This window comes from Ranitomeya imitator, chromosome 6 (genome assembly GCF_032444005.1).
Source record: "Ranitomeya imitator isolate aRanImi1 chromosome 6, aRanImi1.pri, whole genome shotgun sequence".
In the NCBI taxonomy this organism is placed as follows: domain Eukaryota; kingdom Metazoa; phylum Chordata; class Amphibia; order Anura; family Dendrobatidae; genus Ranitomeya; species Ranitomeya imitator.
Genome location: NC_091287.1, coordinates 88,079,065 through 88,102,602, shown reverse-complemented (window position 1 = coordinate 88,102,602; position 23,538 = coordinate 88,079,065). Strand labels below are relative to the sequence as shown.

Below are 23,538 nucleotides of genomic sequence, written 5' to 3'. Positions count from 1 at the left end.
TGGGGGAGAGTTGTGGAGAGGAATAGGTCTGGACCTAGATGAGGCTTTAATAAATCGCATGACCCAACGATTTCTGGCCAGATCATAATTATACAGTGCTGCCAAGGCTGCTACCTGAACCTTCAGAGTGCTTGTAGCCAACCCTCTTTCCAGACCTTTCTGTAAAAATTCAAGGACTTTCCTTATGGGAACTTCCCCATACGGGTCTGCCCCCGATACTGACATGAATTTTTTCCACACTTTCCCATATATTCTAGTGGTTACGGGTTTTCTACTTTGTAATAGAGTGGACACCAAGTTAGGAGAGAACCCTTTGTCCCTCAGCAACCTCCTTTCAAAAGCCACGCTGTCATGTGTACATTTTTTACATTGGGGTGAAATACTGGACCCTGGGACAGAAGTTTCGGCGTGTCTGGTAGAACCCATGGACTTGATATGGACATTTTTCTTAGCCAAGAAAACCATATTCTGCGGGGCCAGAATGGCGCTATTAGTATCACTGTAGTCCCCTCCTCCCGAATTTTCCTCAGCACTAAGGGGATGAGTGACATTGGGGGGAACGCATAGGCAAGGTGATAGTTCCAAGGAATTGTCAATGCGTCTAGAGCTACAGGGTTCCCCCGGGGATCGATTGAGCAGAATGTTTTTACTTTGCGGTTTTGACTGTTCGCGAATAGGTCTATTACTGGTAGGCCCCAGAGATTCACGATCTGATCGAAGACCGATTGGTTTAGCTCCCACTCTCCCTGCTTTAAGCATGTTCTGCTCAGGAAGTCTGCAGTTTGGTTTTCGGAGCCTTTTAAGTGGAGAGCTGTCAAGGACTTTAGACTGTGTTCCGCTATGTGGAAGATGGATTGGGTTACCTCCATCAGAGCTCGACACCTGGTTCCCCCTTGGTGATTTAGATATGCAACCACTACCTGGTTGTCCGAAAAGACTTTTACATGATAACCGTGAAGGAGATATAGAAAGTGTGTTAGGGCCAGTTTTACCGCTAGCAGTTCTTTCATGTTGGAAGAGTCTAGCTCTTGACTTTTGTTCCAACTCCCCTGTGCCACTTGATCGCCTATATGTGCTCCCCAGCCCCAGGGGCTTGCATCCGTCGTTAGAATCTTCTCCGTCGGTAGCGCCCAAGGAACCCCTTTGGTTAGATTCCCTGGGTCTGCCCACCATGCTAGGGAGTGTATTGTGTTTGGAGAAATACTTAACTGCCCGTCTAAATTTCCGTGCAGAGATATGCCTAAATTTAAAGTCTCCCATTGTAGATCCCGGGAATGAAGTTGTGCCCATTGAACTGCCGGAATGCAGGCAGTCATAGAGCCCAGGAGGGACATTGCTCTCCTCGGAGTGGTGACTGGGGATACCATCAGCTGTAACACTGCCTGTGTCATTTTTTGTACTTTCTCCTGAGGAAGATAGCATGTCTGCGTGATCGAGTCTAGGACTATCCCCAAGTACTCCTGTACCTGGGATGGCACCATTTTGGACTTGGGTATGTTTAGCAGCCACCCTAGACTCGACAGAGAGGCTATGACCAGATTCAACTGTTGTTCGCAGTGTTGAAATGAGTTCCCTACCACGAGTAGGTCGTCTAAATAGGGAACTATTAAGATATTCTGTTCCCGTATGTGAGCCATTACCTCTGACATTATTTTTGTAAATACCCGAGGAGCGATAGCTATCCCGAAGGGGAGAGCCCGGAATTGGAAGTGTTTTACTTCCCCCTGGATATTTACTGCCAGTCTGAGATATTTTTGGTAATCTCTGTGGATGGGCACATGGTAATATGCGTCTCGTAAATCTAGAACAGTCATGAAACACAAAGGAAAGAGTATTCTCACGCAAGATTTTATTGTCTCCATTTTGAAATGTTGTATCTCCAGGAAACTGTTTAGTTTTTTGAGATTTATGATCGTTCTGTATGATCCGTCCGGTTTTTTTCGGAGGAAGAGAGGAGAATAGAACCCTGTGCCTCTTTCCTGGTATGGAACTTCTTGCAATACATCTTTCTGGACTAGGCTCAGAATCTCCTTCTGGAGAGCTGACTGTTCGAGTGATTGTTTTTGAGGCGTTACCATGAAGGAGTTGCCGGGAGGAACACGAAATTTGAATTTGAGGCCTTCTCGTATAATACCTAGAATCCAAGGACTGTCTGAAATTCTCTCCCAGGCTGGAAGAAACTCGGCTAGTCTCCCTCCGACCCGGGGAGTACCTTCATTGGGATTTTTTATTATCTGGAGGGGGGGGTTTGTTGAACAAGAAGCCCCTGTTTTTGTTTCTTCTGTCTTCCCATCCGTCTTTATTTCCTTTTGGAGGTCTTCTGCGCATGAACTTTCTGTTCCGAAAGGAGCGCCTATATGACTGGTTGGGGAACCCGGGAAAAGATTTCTTTTTATCTCCTGCTTTGTCGAGGATGTCATCTAATGTTGATCCAAACAGGAATTCACCTTCGCAAGGTATTGAGCAAAGCTTGGTCTTTGTCTGCAGGTCCCCCGGCCAGCACTTTAGCCACAGGGCGCGTCTTGCGGCGTTTGAGAAAGAAGCCGACCTGGCTGATAATCTTGCTGAGTCCACCGAAGCGTCCGCCAGAAAAGCTGCTGCCCCTTTCATCATGGATACTGACTTTTGTATTGTTTCTCTTGGGACTTTCTCTTTTAGTTGCGAATCCAAATGTTCAAGCCATACCATTAGAGCACGGGCCGTGCAGGTGGCTGCGATGGCTGGCTTTAGTCCTCCTCCTGCCGCTTCCCAGGAGTTTTTTAAGAAGGTGTCTGCCTTTTTGTCCATTGGATCCTTTAGAGTGCCCATGTCCTCGAAGGGCAGAGCGAACTTTTTAGAGGCCTTTGCTATGGCCACATCAAGTTTGGGTGCCTTGCTCCAGGATGAGCAGGCTGGGTCATCGAACGGGTACTTTCTCTTGGGGGTCAAGAGAACTTTTTTATCCGGTTTCTTCCATTCTTTCTTAATCAAAGAATGAATTTTCTCATTTATTGGAAATACTCTTCTTTTCTTTTGTTCTAGTCCGCTGAACATTATGTCCTGTGCTGTTCTTTTAGGGCGTTCGTCTATCAGACCCATAGTTGTTCTGATGGCCTTTACCAATGCGTCTGTCTCCTCGATGGGGAAGCAACTGCGTCCCCCCTCCGATGATAGTGAGGAGGTCTCGGATGTCGATGAATCATTAGAGTCAGATGTCTCGTTTTCTGATTCGTCTATACTGGACTCGGGAGACTTATGACCTGATCTATGTTTTTTCCTCGGAATTTTAATGCCTTTGAGGGCACTTTCCACTTGATTTTTTATTAGAGTTTTCAGGTCTGACGCGAACGCCGGAGATTCCTCCTGGATGGTTTTTTCTATGCAGGGCCCGCATAGCTTTTTTTCCCATGAGGAAGGAAGTTCTTCCGAACATATCGCACACACTTTGTGCTTTGATTTGCCTGTACATTTCCTTCCCTAGGAGAAAAAAGTAATCTCGTATTACATTATTACTTTCACGTAGATCACTCACCCCTTACGACTAAGAGATACCGTCTCTGGCCTCGGGACTGTATCCACTGGATTCGTCGCCGGCCGTGTATTTCCCCCAGAGACTCGGCTGCGTTGTGACCCTGAGCGTCCGCTGCTGCTGCGTTGCTGGGATGAAGCGTTCCCCTTGCGCTGATGTTGTGAGCGCGGACGCAGTACTTCCTCAGGTGATGATTGTGCACATTCCTGTGCCTCTTGTGGTTCTTTACCGCTCATAATGGCTCCGCACTGCGTTTGCCAATAGAGAGGGTTTTCCACGTTTCTTCTACCGAGGACGCTGCTTTTTAAACTTGCCGCCGGCAGAAGTGGTCATCTGCGCATGCGCGAGCGTCACTTCCGGTTCGCGGCACAGGCGTCCTATAGGGAAGATATTATTGGGGACGCCTGTGCGCGCGTTCTAACGTTCCGCCCGAGCCCGTACTTCCGGTTTGGGCGGCGGTTCAGCGGTGTGTGCGGCGCTTTGCCTCTAGCCTCCAGGCTCCTGATAATGGTAGCGTAGCCGCCGCTACCCCCACGCACCTATTAGCGGTGCAGAGGCTGTAATGGTGACCGCCGTCACCTGCCTCTTTCCTCCCCCTTTTTTTTTTTTTTTTCCTTGGGGAAGGCAGGCTCGATCCTCTTCACTGCCTTCCCCTGCAACACTCACCCGTAGGGGGCCCGCCGACCCCGTGGTGGTGCCTCAGGGTCGGAGAAAAGGGGGGAGAAAACCGGCTGGACACAGCCGTGACAGGGCGCCCCCTGTCAGGAACCGACCGGCCAGCACCCTGGAATCCCACGAAGAATCTTCAGGTACGTCGCTGTAGGTTCCCCGTCAGGGATAGGAAACCAACTGATGTGGGAGAGAGGTACGCCCTTTTTCATCTGTAGGTTTCCTGTCCCTGGGGGCGGACCCCTCTCTCCGTGGTGCCATCATGGGGATAGAGAAACGTTCTTTTGATCGCCCGTTATTGCATTTTAATGCAATGTCGCGGCGACCAAAAAAACGTAATTCTGGTGTTTCAAATTTTTTTCCCGCTACGCTGTTTAGCGATCAGGTTAATGCTTTTTTATAATTGATAGATCGGGCGATTCTGAGTGCGGCGATACCAAATATGTGTAGATTTGATATTTTTTTTTATTGATTTATCTTGATTGGGGCGAAAGGGGGGTGATTTAAACTTTTATTTATTTTTTATTTTTTTTTACATTTTTTTCAACTTTTTTTTTTTTTTACTTTTGCCATGCTTCAATAGCCTCCATGGGAGGCTAGAAGCAGGCACAACTCGATCGCCTCTGCTACATAGCAGCGATCTGCTGATCGCTGCTATGTAGCAGAAATGCAGGTGTGCTGTGAGCGCCGTCCACAGGGTGGCGCTCACAGCCACCGGCGATCAGTAACCAGAGGTCTCAAGGACCTCTATGGTTACAATGGAGACGCATCGCCGACCTCCGATCATGTGACGGGGGTCGGCGATTACGTCATTTCCGGCCGCCCGGCCGGAAGCGGTAGTTAAATGCCGCTGTCTGCGTTTGACAGCGGCATTTAACTAGTTAATAGGTGCGGGCAGATCGCGATTCTGCCCGCGCCTATTACGGGCACATGTCAGCTGTTCAAAACAGCTGACATGTCCCGGCTTTGGTGCGGGCTCACCGCGGAGCCCTGCATCAAAGCAGGGGATCTGACCTCGGACGTACTATCCCGTCCGAGGTCAGAAAGGGGTTAATAGCCCTCTGTGTCTGTACTTCTACATACTTAGGCAGTTAACTGGTTCATGCAGCTTTACATGAACACCCGAGCCTTACACTATGGCTGGTCCGAATAACTAAAGCAATTGTTACCATCCACCTCTAGTGTCTCCCCTTTTCCTCATAGTTTGTAAGCTTGCGAGCAGGGCCCTCACTCCTCCTGGTATCTGTTTTGAACTGTATTTCTGTTATGCTGTAATGTCTATTGTCTGTACAAGTCCTCTCTATAATTTGTAAAGCGCTGCGGAATAAGTTGGCGCTATATAAATAAAATTATTATAATAAAGGACTAATCTATTCAGGTAAGCAAGCACTGACATATATATGCCCTGATAAACTGTTTATTTGCTGTGATACCTTTGTGCCCAGAAGAGGCGATTTTTGTTTTTGAATCCCTTGGAATTTTATGGAAGGAATAAAACTGCTCCTGTTTGGCACAAGCCACATTGCCTTATTTATTTTACTTATTTATATTGCCTTGTAGATTGTGAGCCCTCGTGGGCAGGGTCCTCTCTCCTCCTGTACCATTTGTGACTTGTATTGTTCAAGATTATTATACTTGTTTTTATTATGTATACCCCTCCTCACATGTAAAGCTCCATGGAATAAATGGCGCAATAATAATAATAATAATATAGCACCATTAATTCCACAGCACTTTACAGACAGTATCATCACTGTCCCGATAGGGGCTCACAATCTAGATTCCCTATCAGTATGTCTTTGGAGTGTGGGAGGAAACCCACGCAAACACGGGGAGAACATACAAACTCCTTAAAGATGTTGTCCTTGGTGGGATTTGAACCCAGGAGCCCAGCACTGCTGGGCTGCAGTGCTAACCACTGAGCCACTGTGCTGCCTTGTATTATAATTTTATTTATGTTTGATGCATTAAAGCAGATCAGTCATCAAGTTTCACAGCACTATAAACTGAAAACACTGAAAAGATCTTACACCTGATGAGAGTGGAGTACTGACAGTGAAAACCATGTCAGAATGGCTCTATAATTCTGATATGAACATTTTTAAAAGGAAAATGTCACCTAATTTAAGAGCCACATAAAGAAGAGAAAGAGACCCTAATCCCAGTGAAGTATCACTTATAGGGCTGTTTGTTATAGCTTTGATAATCTGCTGTTAACAGTGATTTTATCACTAGTGGACTAGTTAACCTGCTGGCATGTAGTCCTCCACATTAATAGGCTCTGTGTAACCACGCCCCTCACAGCTGATTGGCAACTTTCTGTGTACACTGTGCATAGGCAGAAAGCTGCCTATCAGTGTGGGCGGTGTTATACAGAGCTCAGCATTCTGAGAACTGGAAGATCTGCAGTAGATAAAAGCGATTTTATGAAAACTGCAGCAAGCGACCCAGTAAGTGGCACAACACTGGTATCAGGGTCTCTGTCTCTAAATCATACTGCTGTTGGATGGGTAGAAAAAAACTTGGGAGACATTTCCTTTAAGTTCAGCTAAAGCTGCTCATTTGAATACAGCAGGAAAACCTGCAAAAAAAGGATTATACAGTCATTCTGATGTCTAATGTGGATTTTCAAAGAAAGTAGGCCAGCTTCATAAGGTCTAAGATATACATTTAATAACGCATGCATGTCCTTTACAGTGTTATTCCCATGTTAGCATCCATAGGACAGCTGATAACTTGCTGATTCCTAGGAGTCTGAATGCTGGTACTGTCCTCAATCCTGAGAACTGGGCTCTGAATTGCCCACTGAAATTGAGCTGTCTGTAGAAAACGATCTCTGGCAGTACCATAGACAATGAATAAAGAATTTGTATGCCAAAAGGGCATTTCAGAGCCAAACTTTTTTTGGTTGAATTCATGTGGGGCTTACACACACACAAGCACGTTATCACCTGCCTGGTGGATTGGCGATATTTTGCATCTTGATGAAAATACCCTTTTAATGGTGACATGCAAAGTATCAATTATAATATGCACAGATTTAGTATCACCAATCTGTAAAACTCTTAAACCCTAAAAATAAATTAGGAAATGAAACTTCTGCATAATTTCAGCCACAATTGCTACTAGCTATGGAGAGATAAGTCACCGATGAAAAGGATTTAGATAAAGCGTTACTGGCATGTTCTGGTGCTATAAATTACTGTATATCTGGCGGTAAACTTTAATGCACGGCCCATACAAGACAAATGTGGCTGAATATAACTATGGCCATATATTTCTGGTACCTTGATCACATTCCAAACCATAAAAATACCTTAGCAAGAGATCTTACAATGGGGTTTTCCATAATCCCTTTCAGGAATATAATATCGATTTCTTCCGCCCCTGTTGAGGAGGGTAGATCTGTCAACTTCTCCAGGACTTGCTGCATTGCTGTAAGGGGGCAAAAAAATTGGATAATTTTAGTTGCGGTTTTGTTTTGTACCACAGTGACATGCTGCACTAATGCTTGGGCTTCACACAGTAGCTGTCAGATACGGATTAATGGGCATGTCCGCAGAAAATGGACTGGTTTAGATCAGGGGGGTTTAAATGTATAACGTAGAACACATTTTTGAAAAGACAAAATTCACTTACACACGTCAGTTTTTAATTTGAGTCATGGATCAAAACCAGCCATGGAAATCTATGGGTCTGTGCAAATCCTTGACAGCACACAGACGCCAGCCGTGGACTGTCAGTTCTGAACATTGAGAAGCTTTTTTTTTGCATATGTGAAAATCACTGATCAAAAACTTGATGCTAAAAACAGAACAAATACTCATGAAAATCTGATTTAAAACACTGAAAATAGCTTCTTTTCCCCACAATCGAGAGAATTCACTGATGTCTGAATATAGTGGTTTTTGTTTGGAGTGGGGTTTTTTTTTTTTTTTTTAGGAGGTGACCAGTTTCTATTAAGGTTGTGTGCACACATTCCGGATTTTTCACATTTTTCGCTATAGAAACGCGATAAAACCGCAAAAAAAAAAAAAAGCATCTATTAAAGCATCCTATTAATAGAATGCAATCCGCAATTTTTGTGCACGTGTTGCGTTTTTTTCGGTAAAAACCGCAGCATGTTCATTAATTTTGTGGATTTCACGCGGATTTTCCGCTATTTAATGCATTGGGATGCTCTGGAAAAAAAAACACGAAAAATCCGCACAAAAACGCGAGAAAAACACAAAAAAACGTGTGTGGATTTCCTGCAGAAAAAGTCCAGTTTTGTTCAGGAAATTTCTGCAAAGAATCCTGAAGTGTGTACATAGCCTAAAAGTCAAAAATATTGTATACAGAGAAACACTGTGGTGGATGTCGCCGTATGGAAAACACATACGGTACAAATAATTCACACATTTTATCACTATATATTACATATTCAGTGCTCTATTTTGTACGCTGCCGATTTTATGGCTGAAATGATGCAGAACTGAAGCACATTTGCATTGAATAGTATATTTTGCAGTCGCAGCAACTTTTCTATACTGCTCCTACTCCAAAGTCTGCCTTATATGCATATACACAGTCATGTTTTTCTAACCATATCAATAATAATAAAAAAAATTTGAAGAGGGAAGAAAAAAAAAAAAAAGACAAAATGAAAAAAAAAGTGATGTGGAGAATGTCTAAGGCCATGTTCACACGTTCCTGATTTCCCTGCTGTTTTTTCTGCACTAAAAACCGCAGCTCTTGGCAGAAAACGCAGGTGCGTTTTTTAGTGCGTTTTTGGTGCGTTTTTTGATGCGTTTTTTTATGCGGTTTTTAGTGCGGTTTTTTATGCAGTTTTCTCTGCAGAGTCTGTGTGTTTTCTAAGAAGTTTTTTTAGGGTTAAAATGGCTGAAAATACCCTAACCCTACCCCTAACCGTAGTGGGGGAAAAAAAAAAAATATTTTATTATTGTTACTACCTATGGGGGTGATAAAGGGGGGGGGGTCATTTACTTTTTTTTTATTTTGATCACTGAGGTTATCGCAGTGATCAAAATGTGCCTGGAACGAATCTGCCGACCGGCAGATTCGGCGGGCGCACTGCGCATGCGCCCGCCATTTTGGAAGATGGCGGCGCCCAGGGAGAAGACGGACGGACAGACACCGAGAAGCCCGGTAAGTATAAGGGGGGGAGATGAGGGCACGGGGGGGCGTCGGAGCACGGGGGGATGGCATCGGAGCATGGGGGGTGGGCTTGGGGCACGGGGGGACAGCCACACTCCGCCCATGCACTTCCTGCTGCAGCGGTTTCTGCACCACAATCCGCAGAAAACCCGCAGATATTTTTTTCGTCTGCGGGTTTTACTGCGGGTTTGACCCTCACAATGGAGGTCAATGGGTGCAGAACCGCTGCAGTTCTGCACAAAGAAGTGACATGGTCCTTCTTTTTTACCGCAGCTATTCAGCGCGGCTTTTTTAGTGAATTTCCGCATCATGTGCACAGCGGTTCCTGTTTTCCATAGGGTACATTGTACTGTACCCTGCATGGAAAACAGCTGCGGACCCGCAGCGGCAAAATCGCGGCGGTTCCGCAGTAAAAAACGCATTGTGTGAACATGGCCTAACAATGGATGAATGTCATAAATGAAGCTGTCCTACCATCAGCCATCCTCACTCATCTCAGGATACACCTTTTTGGTGGAGGCTGCAGGGATCCGGCGATGGGACACCATGTTATTAGTAAAAGAGCAGGATGTCATGTCACAAAGCAATAAAAATAACATTTTACGGTCACATTTTTCCTGTAAAACTCACAAGACTGCTCTATTTGCTTTCATGAACTGATGACAACTTAAGAAAACTTTGTAATCTGATTAAGTGTATCAGAATGTGCTCAGTGAGAAACAAGGACGGGCGCGTACTATGGAGAAATCGCCTTCTAATAGATTTAGCCGGCAGCCGAGTGTGGAAAGCGATGGACTCTAGAGTCAATGATCACTAATTTCACAGAGGAAAGTACAGAGTCCAAATGCATAGCATTAAAAATACATTATCCCCATAAGTCCAGCATTGGAAAGCAGCTCAAAAGCTTAACCATGTCAATCACCTGCTGCTTCATACTGCCCTCTAGATATTGTTTATCCCTCAATAAACATTACTACGAGGGAACTGGTGTGAGACAAACTAACAAGCACAACACCAAAGTACAACATGCATGAAATGGTCACATTTTTAAAGGTCCCTTATTTTTTATAGAATGCCATGTTTTCAGGTTGACAGCTACTCTAGATGAGCTGAAGAGTTGCTTCGTGATGACACTATAAAAGCAGCATATCCCGAGGTGCGCTTACATCACATGATGCGAGGAACTGCGCCACCATCCAGCAGCCACTTTGCTTACCAGTTGCCAGACGCTACAGGCCAACCGATCTGCAGTAGATTGCTCGGTGCCTATGGGCTGTCGTTCTCGGCAGCACAGGTCCTGTTTATACATTGCAGAGAGAAGGATCCATGGTGCAACCAATACATCATTTCACCCGACAAACAAGCGCTTGGCTCGTCCGTTCAGTGATCGGTAGCCAATTTAGACTGTACGATTATGACACTAGCTTATTTACAACAACAACGCAGTGTAAAAGGAAGCGACCCAGCATATCAAATACACTTAAAAATGACTGCCGTACTTAAAATAAAAAATAATTAAAAAAAAACACAGCATTCCCCCCCCCCACCCACAAGGATGCCAAACACATGCATGCAGCGCCCAACAAACAGGCTCTTCATGAATGTGTTGTGCCGGTCACAGAGCCGGGACACATGCAGCTGCAGCACCGGACAGCTGATTATCGGAGCGCTCCAGGTAGCCGGGTTCCCAATGCAGCTTGTTCACTAAGCGCTATAGCTTGCCGAAGATATTCGCTCATCTCTATTAGCTACCTGCCATTTACAGACACTATTCCGCTCTGTAAATCGGACCAGACTAGGGCATGCTGAATAGTGATGAGCGAGTGTACTCGTTGCTTGGGTGGTCTCTGAGTATTTGTGACTGCTCAGAGATTTAGTTTTTGTTGACTCAGATGCATGATTTACGGCTGCTAGCCAGCCTGAGTACATGTGGGGGTTGCCTGGATGCCAGGGAATCCCCACATGTATTCAGCCTGTCTAGCAGCTGTAAATCATGCATCTGAGGCGAGGAAAACAAATACTCGGAGATCACCCGAGCGTGCTCGGGAAACCTGAGCAACAAGTACAATCGCTCATCACTAATGCTGAAATATAGCCCATGTGAACTAGCACTGGCCAACATTGGGGTCCACGTGCTGTTCCATTTTCCACACCCACAGGACGACCCCTTACGTTCGCACAATCAGTATTAGGGGAGGTTGATGTTGCAGATTTTCTGCAGAAGTTTTGCACCTATTTAGTCAATTACTTGCATTTTTTTCCATTGCTTTTTTATTGTGGGGTTGAGGCACTGATTTTTGTTCCCTTTTAGTACGTCAGGTTTTACATAAATTTGCTTTTGATTCTTTCTGGTATTTGGCTTTGACAGAACTTTTAATTGTTACAGTCATGTGATTCAAATGCAATTTTAGTGTTTTCACAGTGGAAATGCACTAAACGCATGTGGGTTTTCAGCATCTAAAGCAATTTAATGGTAACATTTGGCACAGAAAACTCAGTGTATTCACAGGAGGAATGGACGGACCGCTGCTCAGTTTACACAGAGTAAAATAAAACGGGAAAGATCTATAAATCCCATTCATTTTGCTGGAACTGTAAAACGCAGCATTTGTTGCGCTTCAAAAAATGCAAAGTATCAAAAACTCATTGTTGGAATATTATCGAGACACTTGCCTTTCCTTAAATGAATTTAGTCACCAGCCTTTGAATCTCCTTTATCCTTTTTTAAGACCTTATTCAGTAATCACTGTTTTTAGCAGATACAACACATACCCATTATAGTTTATGGGGCTAGTAGGATGTTGGAATTTTCACCGATTAGGTGTTCGTGCAACACTCATGGAGACAGGTCTGCTCTTATCTGGCATCGTGGATGAAGGGTGCAAAGACAAGACTGAAAAACACAGATGACATGCATGGGCTGGCAGTATAACACACCATGAAGAATGTTGGTTACTCTTTAAGGGGAACCCGCCGGCTACTTCATGCTCGGAGCTCTCCTCTTCCTGGGCCCAGTTCCATTTTCAAATTATTTTTTCTATTCTGAATAAAATATACCGTAACTTCCTGTAATGAGAGAACTTGACGTTATAATTTTTATTTCATAAATCAATATTAAATATGAAAGTAAGAGACTTTGTGGAGACAGAGCGCCGCCTCCTCCGAGCACACGGAATCTTATCTCCCATCTCAGTGATGTAACAATCTGTCTTCACTGAACGCAGAGTTCACCCGGGAATTGATCAGTCCGGACTGAGAAACAAGCAGATTTCTCTGATAAAATATAATCACAAAAGTTTCTTATTTTCAGGTGTACTATGATTTATGAAATTATACTGCCGGCTACTCTTTATTAATGTAAGCGCATGAATATTCCAGCCTTAAATGCATTACTTTACATTTATTAATATGATGTGCTGTCTGGCCATGCAGCCGGATTATCAGATAACAGAACGCCTATAAACTGGGTCATATCCAGAAGAAACAATATAACAAAGTATAGCAGCTGTGTGAAGTAAAAAAACAAACAAACAATAAAATGCACGTTTAACGCCGCTAACCTGCCTTCTGTATATACTGACTACAAATCTGGCTTTAGTGAAAGTCAAATGAAGTAGTAGTCACATGTGCCACCTAATGACCCATCTGGGTATACTCATATTTTACATATCAAGTCACAAGACACTTATTAACCCTTTAACTGGCACGCAGCAGCGGCTACTGAGTGATTTGTATGCTGCACGACCTACTAGCAGCCCGGCTGAAGCATAAGGTACTTAAAGGGAACCTATCACCCCCAGAATCGAAAATTGAGCTAAGCCCACCGGCATCAAAGGCTTATCTACAGCATTCTGGAATGCTGTAGATAAGCCCCCAATGTATCCAGAACGATGAGAAAGAGGTTAGAATATATTCTCCCAGGGGCAGTCCCGTTGCGGACCGGTCCGATGGGCGTCGCGGTCCGGGCGCCTCCTATCTTCTTACGATGATGTCCTCTTGTCTTCACGCTCCGGCACAGGCGTACATTGTCTGCCCTGTTAAGGGCAGAGCAAAGTACTACAATGGCCTCTTTGACCTTTCCCGGCGCCTGCGCACTGCAGGGCACACAAAGTATGACTACGCCGTAACCCCAGTGTGAATACAAGAAGAGGACGTCATCGTAAGATGGGAGGCCCCAGACCGGACCATGACGCCCATCGGATCGGACTGCCCGCCCGCGTGAGTATAAACTAACCATTTTTTTCATCTTTCAGAATACATTGGGGGCTTATCTACAGCATTACAAAATGCTGTAGATAAGCCCCTGATGCCAGTGGGCTTAGCTCATCTTTTGTGGGTGACAGGTTCCCTTTAAGATACTCAAAAACCAACAGTTGGCCTCTTCATTTAACCCCTTTGATGCCACTGCTAATGGCAATGACAGCATGAAACCAGTATGGCAGAGGGAGAGTGCACCTTCTGACAGACCATAGACCTCGCATGATGCAATGGCAGAGTTCTGATGACTTACTGTGGCATATGGGAATATAACACAGCCCTCTAAATTGCCACAAGTAACTATTAGGCAGTTTCACATATGTGTGTTTGGCAGTTCATACTCAGCCCGCATTACAGGAGACCTACGGACAGTCGGTACTCAAGCTGCAAAACACCAATGTGTTAAACTGGCCTTAAAGGGTTGGTCCAAGGGTAAAAAATTAAAATGTATTTCTAATATGCTTGCATTTAAAATTCCCTATGCTTCACTAACTACACTATCTGCTATTTATACTTTTTCCCTATTTCCTATGTGAGGACGTATCGATTAGCGTATCCCAGTGCATGCTGGGATACTCATACGAAGCAACATTGGGGATGGGGTGGGGGAGGAGACGACTGCTGTCAGTGCCTCAGCCGATCCACTCCGAGACCAAGCATCTGTGAATCAGCTTTCCTTCCAGGTGCCCTCTAAAGGAAATGTCGCTTAACACATCCCATTGTAAGGCTCTAGTATGAAACTGCACAGGACTGCCGGGATTCAACACGTCAAAGTACCTAGAAAGAACATGACACTTCTAAGAGACATTCTGGGGAACTTCAGAGCCCTTAACACCTGGTGTTGTAGTCCAGCAAAAGTCCCAGAAATTCCTGTACTTTTAGAGGCTTTAACCATGATTTTTTAAGCTTCAATAGCCAACCTAAGGGTTTCAAAATGGACATTACTGGGTACCATAGTTACAATGCTGGACCAAATTGCATACTACTAAAAAAAAAAAAAAAACATCCAAATGAGGGACAATCAACACATTCTTTTCCCGAAGATGGGTTATCACCTCTGCCACCACTTTGGTGAAGGCATCAGGGGCAAAAGTGAGGCCAAATGGGAGGGCTCTAAACTGGAAATGTCTGACTACTCCAATGACTACTGCAACTTTGACATTCTGTTGGCGTTCTACATGTATGGTCACATAGTAGTTAGCATCCTTCAGATCTAGTCCGGTCATGAAGCAATCCGGGAAGAGTAATGTTATTGAGGATTTTACAGATTCCATTTTTAAAGCAAGGATTCTTAGGCCCTTCAAACCTATAATTGTCTTAAAGGAGCCGTCTGGTTTAATACTTGGAAAGAAAGAAACGGAAACCTCCTTCCATCTTTCTCACAAGGGAACCTCTAATAGGACCGCTTTCTGCACCTGCTCTGAGACTTCTGCCTCTAAGGCCTGTTCTGCTGTCAAAGACAGAGATTTACCTTGGACTTTCTTTGTGGGATTGAGTGGAACTCCATCTTCAGCCTGGATGATTCTATCAGGCTAAAAATCCAATTACTCCTTTATATATTGTCCCAGGTCAGGAAGAAGGACAAAAGCCTTGCCCCCCACCTGGGCTGAGAGTCACTGGCCCAGTTTTTTTTTTTTTAATCTTGGGAGGAGGTTCTGAACATGAAACCTACCTGTTTCCAGTCTTGCCATTTATCCTGATCTCTGGAGGGCTTCCCTCGGGCGAACCCTCTTTTCCTGAAGGATTACTTGTAAGATGGGACGGATAAGCTAGGAAATCTCTTCTTGGCATTGCCAGCCTTTTCCAAAAGTTCATCCAAAGCTGGGCCAAACAGGTACTCCGCCTCACACAGAATGGCACACAGTTTTGTTCTAGCCTGGATGTGCTCTGGCCAGCATATCAACCATAAGGCCCTAAGGGCCACAGATCTTGCCGCTAAACAAACTAAGTCAGCTGAAGCGTCAGACAGAAAGGCTGCAGTAGTCAGGAGGCTGTCTCCAACCAGACCACTAAGGATCTGGCTGTACATGTAGCAGCCACTGCTGGTTTTAAAGGCTCCTGCCGACATCTCCCATGTACCATTAAGGAAAGTATCTGCTTTTTTGTCGAGGGGGTCTTTTAAATTACCCAGGTCTTCAAAAAGGGAGAGCGGTTCTTCTAGAAGCCTTTGCTACGGCCGCATCCAGTTTTGGGGTTTTGTCCCAGCTTGATGAGGAAGGCTCATCGAAGGGATATCTCCTCTTAAATGCGGGGGGAGTGAGCCTCTCTTTTCGGGTTTATCCCATTCCCTCTGCAGCAAGGCACGGATCTTTTCATTTAAAAGAAATTACCTACAATTCTTTTGGTCCAAGCCTTCAAACAATGTCCTGAACCAATTTTTTGGACTTGGACTCAACTATCCCCATCGTGGTCCTAACTGCCTTTGCAAGTCTGTCCATATGTTCTATAGGGAAACCGATGACCTGGAGGATTCGGAGGAGTCATTATCCTTATCTGAAATACTAGACACATCCCATACTGGGGACCAAGCCCTTTTACCCTTCCTCCTTATCTCAGTCTTCTGGAGCTTCTGACTGATCCACTGCCTGTATCAACTATCAAGTTCTCTTTAACCCCTTAATGACCGGGTCAATTATTATAAATCACTATGTGGTAACTCTGGAACGCTTCAATGCATCACAGTGACTCAAATTGTTTTTTTGCGGCACATTATAATTTATGATAATGGTAAAGTTAATATCAGAGTTTTAGTGGACAACCCCAAGAGACCTTTCTCCCAACTACGCAGCCCTCCAACTCCAAAACCAACTTCTCCACCATTACAGAAGATCGACTCTCCACTCTACTCTCAAGATCGCATCTCACCACCTGTGCAACTGACACAATCTCATCCCACTTCATCTCAAACCTCACCACTCTTCATCCCAACCCTAACCCATCTCTTCAACCTATCACTAACAACTTGTGTTTTCCCCTCAAGCTTTAAACATGCCTCAAATCACACCCATCCTCAAAAAGCCCTCTCTTGACCCCTAGCTATCACCCTATATCACTTCTCCCCTATGCCTCAAAACTATCTATCTTCCTGCTCCCTCTTCGACGACTTATAATCTGGCTTCCGGTTACACCACTCCACTGAAACTGCGCTAACTAAGGTCAACAATGACCTATTAACTGCCAAGAGCAAGCAACACTACTCTGTCCTCCTCCTCCTGGACCTGTCCTCTGCCTTTGACACAGTGGACCATTCCCTGTTGCTGCGGACCCGCTCAACCCTTGGCATCACAGACTTGGCCCTATCCTGGATCTCGTCATACCTAACAGACCGGACATTCAGCGTCTCCCACTCACATACCACCTCCTCACTTCGCCCTCTATCTGTTGGAGTCCCGCCAGGTTCAGTTCTAGGGCCCCTTCTATTCTCCATCTACACCTTTGGCCTGGGACAGCTCATAGAATCTCACAGTTTTCAGTATTATCTCCATGCTGATGACACACAGATCTACATCTCTGGACCAGATATCACCACCCTACTAACCAGAATCCCTCAATGTCTGTCTGCCATTTCATCCGTCTCAGCTAGATTTCTAAAACTTAACATGGACAAAACAGAATTCATTGTCTTTCCCCCCATCTCACGCGACCCCCCCACAATTAACCTATCCATTACAGTAAACGGCTGCCCACTCTCCCCAGTCCCACAAGCTCGCTGTCTCGGGGTAATCCTTGACACTGATCTCTCCTTCAAACCACATACCCATGCTTTTTCCACTTCCTGCCGCCTTCAACTCAAGAATATTTCACGGATCCGTACATTCCTAAACCAAGAATCTGCAAAAACCCTAGTCCATGCCCTCATCATCTCACGCCTCGACTACTGTAACCTCCTGCTCTGTGGCCTCCCCTCTAATCTATTCTAAACTCTGCTGCCCGACTAATCCACCTCTCCCCCTGCTATTCCCCAGCCTCTCCCCTCTGTCAATCCCTTCACTGGCTCCCCATTACCCAGAGACTCCAGTACAAAACCCTAACATACAAAGCCATCCACAACCTGCCTCCTCCATACATCTGTCACCTCGTCTCCCGGTACTTTCCTGAATGCAACCTCCGATCCTCACAAGATTTCCTTCTCTACTCCCTTCTTATCTCCTCTTCCCACAATCGCATACAAGATTTCTCTCGCACATCACCCCTACTCTGCAACTCTCTACCACAACATATCAGACTCTCGCCTACCATCGAAACCTTCAAAAAGAACCTGAAGACCCACCTCTTCCGGCAAGCCTACAACCTGCAGTAACCACCAAACTGCTGCACAACCAGCTCTACTGTCACCTACTGTATCCTCACTCATCCCTTGTAGATTGTGAGCCCTCGCGGGCAGGGTCCTCATTCCTCCTGTACCAGTTGTGACTTGTATTGTTTAAGATTATTGTACTTGTTTTTATTATGTATACCCCTCCTCACATGTAAAGTGCCATGGAATAAATGGCGCTATAATAATAAATAATAATAATGATAAAGTTAGGTCGGTATGTTTTGTTTATTTATAAACCATCTCAGAAAATGACAGAAATTTAAACATTTTGCAATTTTCAAACTTTGAATCAAACTTTTTAATCCAGATATTTATTAATGTTTTTTCTGTGTTATGACTAACCTTTCCCTCACATCATCTTTAAATCAGCACCATTTTCAAAATATACTTTTATTATGAAAGCATTTTAGGAGGTTTAAAAATGTAGCAGCAATTTTTCATGAAAATTTGCAAAATTTATTCTTTAGGGATCTATCCAGGTGTGAAGTGACTTTGGGGGTCCCAAATATAGAAAAAACCCAAAAAGTAATACTATCTAAAAAAAAAAAAAAAAAAAAACAGCACACCTCGGCATATTGAAAACGGCTGTCAGGTAGTTTATTAACCCTTCAGGTGACTTTCAGGAATTAATAAAAAGTGACAACAGGAATGAAAACGCATATTTTTACCTAAATGTTGCTAATTTCTGAACAGGCCACTACTATAACCAGCAGACTAAGGCCATTATTTGCCTGTGAACTGCCATGGCAAACAGAACCACACAATCATGATCTCAGGGCACTGATGGGGATAAAGCGGGAGCCCCCACACTCTGTTAACCATTTATATGATGCAGTCACTATTGACAGCAGCATCTAAGGGGCTAAGGCAGCAAGTTGTCAGCTATAGTGTAGGCCGACAGCTACTGGATTGTTACCTGTATGGGGATACTATTCTCTTATATCTCAGATCAGTAAAATTGGCGTATTGGCGGTCATTAAAGGACTCAAAGGGAAAGGGTGGTGTCTTTGGATTTGGGAGCACACAACTATCGGCCAGATCTCCCTGAGCATCCCAGAGCTTTAAATGTAATAAGTTGTTACCAGCATGAGACATGTAGATGAGGGGAGAAGACTGTCGGGCATTACATGTCTCACATTGGTATTTCCCCTTATGTATGGTCCATAGATCTAAACTGCTCTAATACATTAAAGGGAACCTGTCACCCTCCCCCCCCTCCGGGTGTTTTTAAGTAAAAGAGCGACCTTCAGCAGCACTAAGGCTGCATTCTGTGAAGGTGGCTCTTAGGTTTAGCATCCCTAGGAACGCTGAATTAATCACTTTTATAAATTTGGTGCCATACTGCTATCGCGAGACTTCGGCACTATCTTCGATGGAGCACGGTGACTCGCTCCACTGTGCAGGCGCCAGATTCCCAGCCCTGCAGTGTAAACTGTTAAATGTTAAAATGTTACACTGCGGGGCGGGATCTGGGGCCTCGGCTACACGAAGGCGCCGGTGATGTCACGACAGAGAGAAGGTGGCACCCGGTGGGATGATGGATGGCTGTGAGGCGCTTGAGTCAGGGAGAAATCTTACCTCTTTGACTGAATAGAGGCATGGCGCCAAATTCATAAAAAGCAATTGATTCAGCATTTCTAGGGATTCTAAACATAAGAGCCACCTTCACAGAATGCGGCCTTAGGCTAGGTTCACACTTGCGTTGTGCAATCCGTTCAACAAATCCGTTAAACGGACTGCACTAACGCAAGTGCCGACTTTGGCACTGCGCTAGCGCAGATGGAGCATCTGCTAGCTCCATCTGCGCTAGCAGTGCGCTACTAGTGACGGACCCGGAAATGCTGCAGCCCGCGTCTCGGGTCCATCACTCAATGACGGCACATCGCTAGCGCACGCCCATTGTGGGCATGCGCTAGCGATGCATTCGCCATTGCCAGTAATGGCGGCGTTAACAGACTACGGTACGGCGTTATGCCGCGGTGTAACGTAGTCCGTTAAACGGGTTCACACAACGCAGTGTGAACCCAGCCTAAGTGCTGCTGAAGGTGGCTTTTACTTAACCCCCCATGGCGTTTTTGACAGGTTCCCTTTAAGAAGAAAAGAAAAAAAAAGATGTGGATTTTTCAGGAATAAGACATCAGATTGCAGATATCAAGGTATAATTTTATTCAGCTTCCTATGAACTGCATGCCCATATAGGCGGCTTAGGAGGACTGAGCCTACTGACAGATTCCCTTAAAAAAAAAAATGGACAAACTATTCCAATACTACAAGTATTCTGTTAATAACCTTGTAACATAAAACTTCAAAAAAATGTAGAGGTATACAGAAAGCGCACCAAGGTGTGCCAGCCTTGAAAATATGCCAATTGGACCAGTGCGTCTGCCTTTTAAGAGGATCTTGTGAAGGCTCGGTATAATCCTAGCACGGAATGTAGTTGCAAATCCATCCTCAAGCATTTTATAACATAATCCACATAAGGAAAATCAAAAGGGATTGTCTTTCTGCTTATCTGTGGAAAAAAAAGTCATTATAGTTAAAGCCATGAGGTACCAAGCCTCTTCCTGTGAGTCAAGTCAAAAATCACATAAAATAGCGACACATCTAGAAATACATTTCAGGGTGCACCCAGACGTCCCCAATTACACGGGATATCGGCTAGACTTGTATGGAGCGAGGCTGCGCCCTCTTGTCGGCCACGTCACTAGGCGGGGTGTGGCCTCGCTCAGTACTGGAGCAAGGCCATGCCCACTGCCCAGGAGTATGTATAACTCATATGTACCCACCAGTCCCGGGTCAGGAACCGGCAGATCAGGGCAGCACGCAGTGTCTCCCCCAGCGCACGCATTCATAAGTCTGCAGTCACTACACACTCATCGATATGGACCAGACAACCCCTTTAACAGACGGGAGGGATGGGGGATGGAGGCAGAAAAAAAAAAAAAAAAAAAGAGATGAAAACAGAGCGCAAGGCTCAGTAATTCTCCACACTACAGCCAGTAAGAACCCACTTAATGCTGTACTTGTGCATGTGTCACTTAACTAGCAGATTTTAGGAAGGACACTGGTTGATATGACAGAAGCAGGTAATGGGGTCCAGTTAGACCTACTCTTCAAATAGGCCACCAATATCCGATCTTGGCAACCCTACTAAGCAGCTATTTGTAGGGCGGGCAGCGCTCAGGCATGGTCATTGTTGACATACATTTGTATCAGCTGGGGCATTGCATGATAGGTAAAACAGCAAATCCAAAAATTGGTCCATCACCTTTATAAGTCATGAAAACAGAGTTAACACAACAATGCATTGAAAGACATTTTAAGAAAAAAAAAAAAAAGGCCAGCATTAAACATTGGTGAGAAGGATGGCTATTTCCACAAATAAGACTTTCATTATGGTGCAGGGAGTGTGGCGGATCCTGTGCAAGAAAACATCAGGCTAGAAGAAATAAAGTAGAGGGAATGTAACTAGAAAAATTAGGAACCCGATAGGCCTGCCACTGTCACCAGGTTTTCCCCACATAAGGTATGGCCAAGATCTTTACGTGTTCTATTACAGCATAGAGGTACCCTGTATGTCCCCAATCCCCTGTGCAATGCACAAGAGAAGTTTTTATTAGACTCCACTATGGGGCGGTCCTGTCCGATGGGTGTCTTTGGTCTTGTTCCCATGCCTCCTCTCAAAGTCGTCGTTTTCCTTTCCTGCTTCGTGTGGTGACATGTCCTGTGTCATCCACATAGTGACCCCCATCGCGCTCCTGCGCAGGCGCACTTCTCTCTGATGAAGCAATGCAGTATGCATGCACCGGCTTTACCTGCAGATCATCGGCGCTCTTTGGCCTTTCTCTACAGTACCGTACTTTCCTCTGCTCTCAGCAGGGCAGAGAAATACGCCTGCAGAAGTGCGCAATTGGGGGACCATGGACATATGACATAGGATGCGTCAATCACACAAAGCACAGAAGAAAAATCGCGATTTTAAGAAAAGAGTGGATAGTGCATAGTGAAAAGAAAAGCGTGGATAGTGCATAGTGGATTGTGGACATATATATAGCATACTGGTATGATGTAAGAGGGCTTAAAGATGATGGCCATACTTTATATGGGGAAAGCCTGATGACAAGTTCCCTTTAAAGGGAATCTCTCAGGATTTCACCCCCAATTTATAAGTGCATGTAGCTCTTTCAAAGACAAGTCCAGCATTACCTTTACATGACAGTCCATTTCTTCATTATGGAGAAATCAGCATTTCAATTAATATGCAAATTGTTAGGGTAGATGTAAAGCCTCTTCACTTCAGTGCTATTCCCCAATTAGCGCCACCCTCTCCTCCTCGACTGATCGCTTCTCTTGCCCGAAGTCACACAGCAGAGATGCTATCAGTCATACAGGAGGCAGCAGTGCTGGCTGAGGAATAGAGCTGGGGTGACAGAGGCTTCAGATCTACAATAGATCTTCAGACTAAATTTCATATCAATTCAAAAGCAGATTTCTCAGTAATGGAGGAACAGACTGACCATTAAAGGTATTGCTGGACTTGTCTTAGAAGAAAAAAAGCTACATGTGCATATGGGGGGGGGGGGGGGGGGGGGTGAAACACCAAGGTTATGTACCAATAGCCGTTTTTTCCAGAACCCATGACAGCACACCTGAGAGAGGGGATCTGCCCAGTCAGGACAGGAAACCCTAATGAAAATAAAAAGGGCGGTACCTCCCTGTCGCTTCAGTTGGTTTTCAGAGCATGAGAGGCCCCCCAGGTTAGTACACATGGCAAATCCATCACCATATCATATGAACTTAAAACACCCAAAATTATGGTGCACACCGAAAAGGTGATAAGGGGGGGGAAGGGGGGGAATATACAGGTGCCATCTTGGGTCCCGGAAAAACCGGCTACCGGTAAGTAACCTTCGCGTTTTCCCTTCACCCATGACGGCACACCTGAGAGACTTTTGTAGAATGAAACCTTAGGGAGGGACCACCGCTTGAAGTACCCTTCTACCAAAGGTTAGGTCAGCAGAAGTGGAAAGGTCTAGCCGGTAGTGTTTGACCAAATTTGCAAGGCCGCTACCTGGTCCTCACCCTCAACTTTTTTCAATCGATACCTCAGCTTTCTCTGCCCAGGAGGTAGCCACGGCTCTGGTGGAGTGAGCCTTGATGCCATCAGGAACCGGAGTGCCACTCGCAGAATAGGATAGACTTATGGCCTCCCTGATCCATCTAGCAATGATACTTTTAGCTACCCCACACCCTTTTTTACTACCCTGAAAGGTTACAAATAGGGTTTGGTCTTTCCTCCACTGACTAGTCATGGTCATGTATTGTAACATAGATCTTCTTACATCTAACATATGGAACTTTTGTTCCTCAGGATTTTTAGGATTACTACAAAACGATGGTAAAAGTAATCTCCTGACTCCTACGGAATTTTAGGACCACCTTGGGGAGATACGCCGGGTCTGGTTTTAGAATTATCCTGTCGTCAAAAACCTGAGTATAAGGAGGGCATATCGACAGAGCTTGTAAATCACCTACCCTACGGGCCGATGTTAGGGCTACCAAGACGCCTGTTTTATGGGTGAGTAATTTAGGTGACAATTCCTGCAAAGGCTCAAAAGGGTCTTTTGTT

The 23,538-nt window shown here is 45.0% G+C and overlaps 1 protein-coding gene across 4 annotated transcripts in view; it reads right to left on the bottom strand.

Annotated features, from left to right (window-relative positions):
• PALS2 (protein associated with LIN7 2, MAGUK p55 family member) overlaps positions 1 to 23,538 on the bottom strand; it is a 154,487-nt gene that overhangs the window by 85,465 nt on the left and 45,484 nt on the right. The window contains exons 2-3 of one of the 4 annotated variants that reach the window (XM_069729870.1): positions 12,272 to 12,400; positions 7,512 to 7,612 (exon numbers count right to left, since the gene is read on the bottom strand). In XM_069729870.1, the coding sequence (XP_069585971.1) occupies positions 7,512 to 7,610 (99 nt within the window). In that variant the 5' untranslated portion in view covers positions 7,611 to 7,612; positions 12,272 to 12,400. Of the gene's footprint in view, positions 1 to 7,493; positions 7,613 to 12,271; positions 12,401 to 23,538 lie in introns of all 4 variants that reach the window. The other 3 variants (XM_069729868.1, XM_069729867.1, XM_069729869.1) reach the window with 3 other exon arrangements.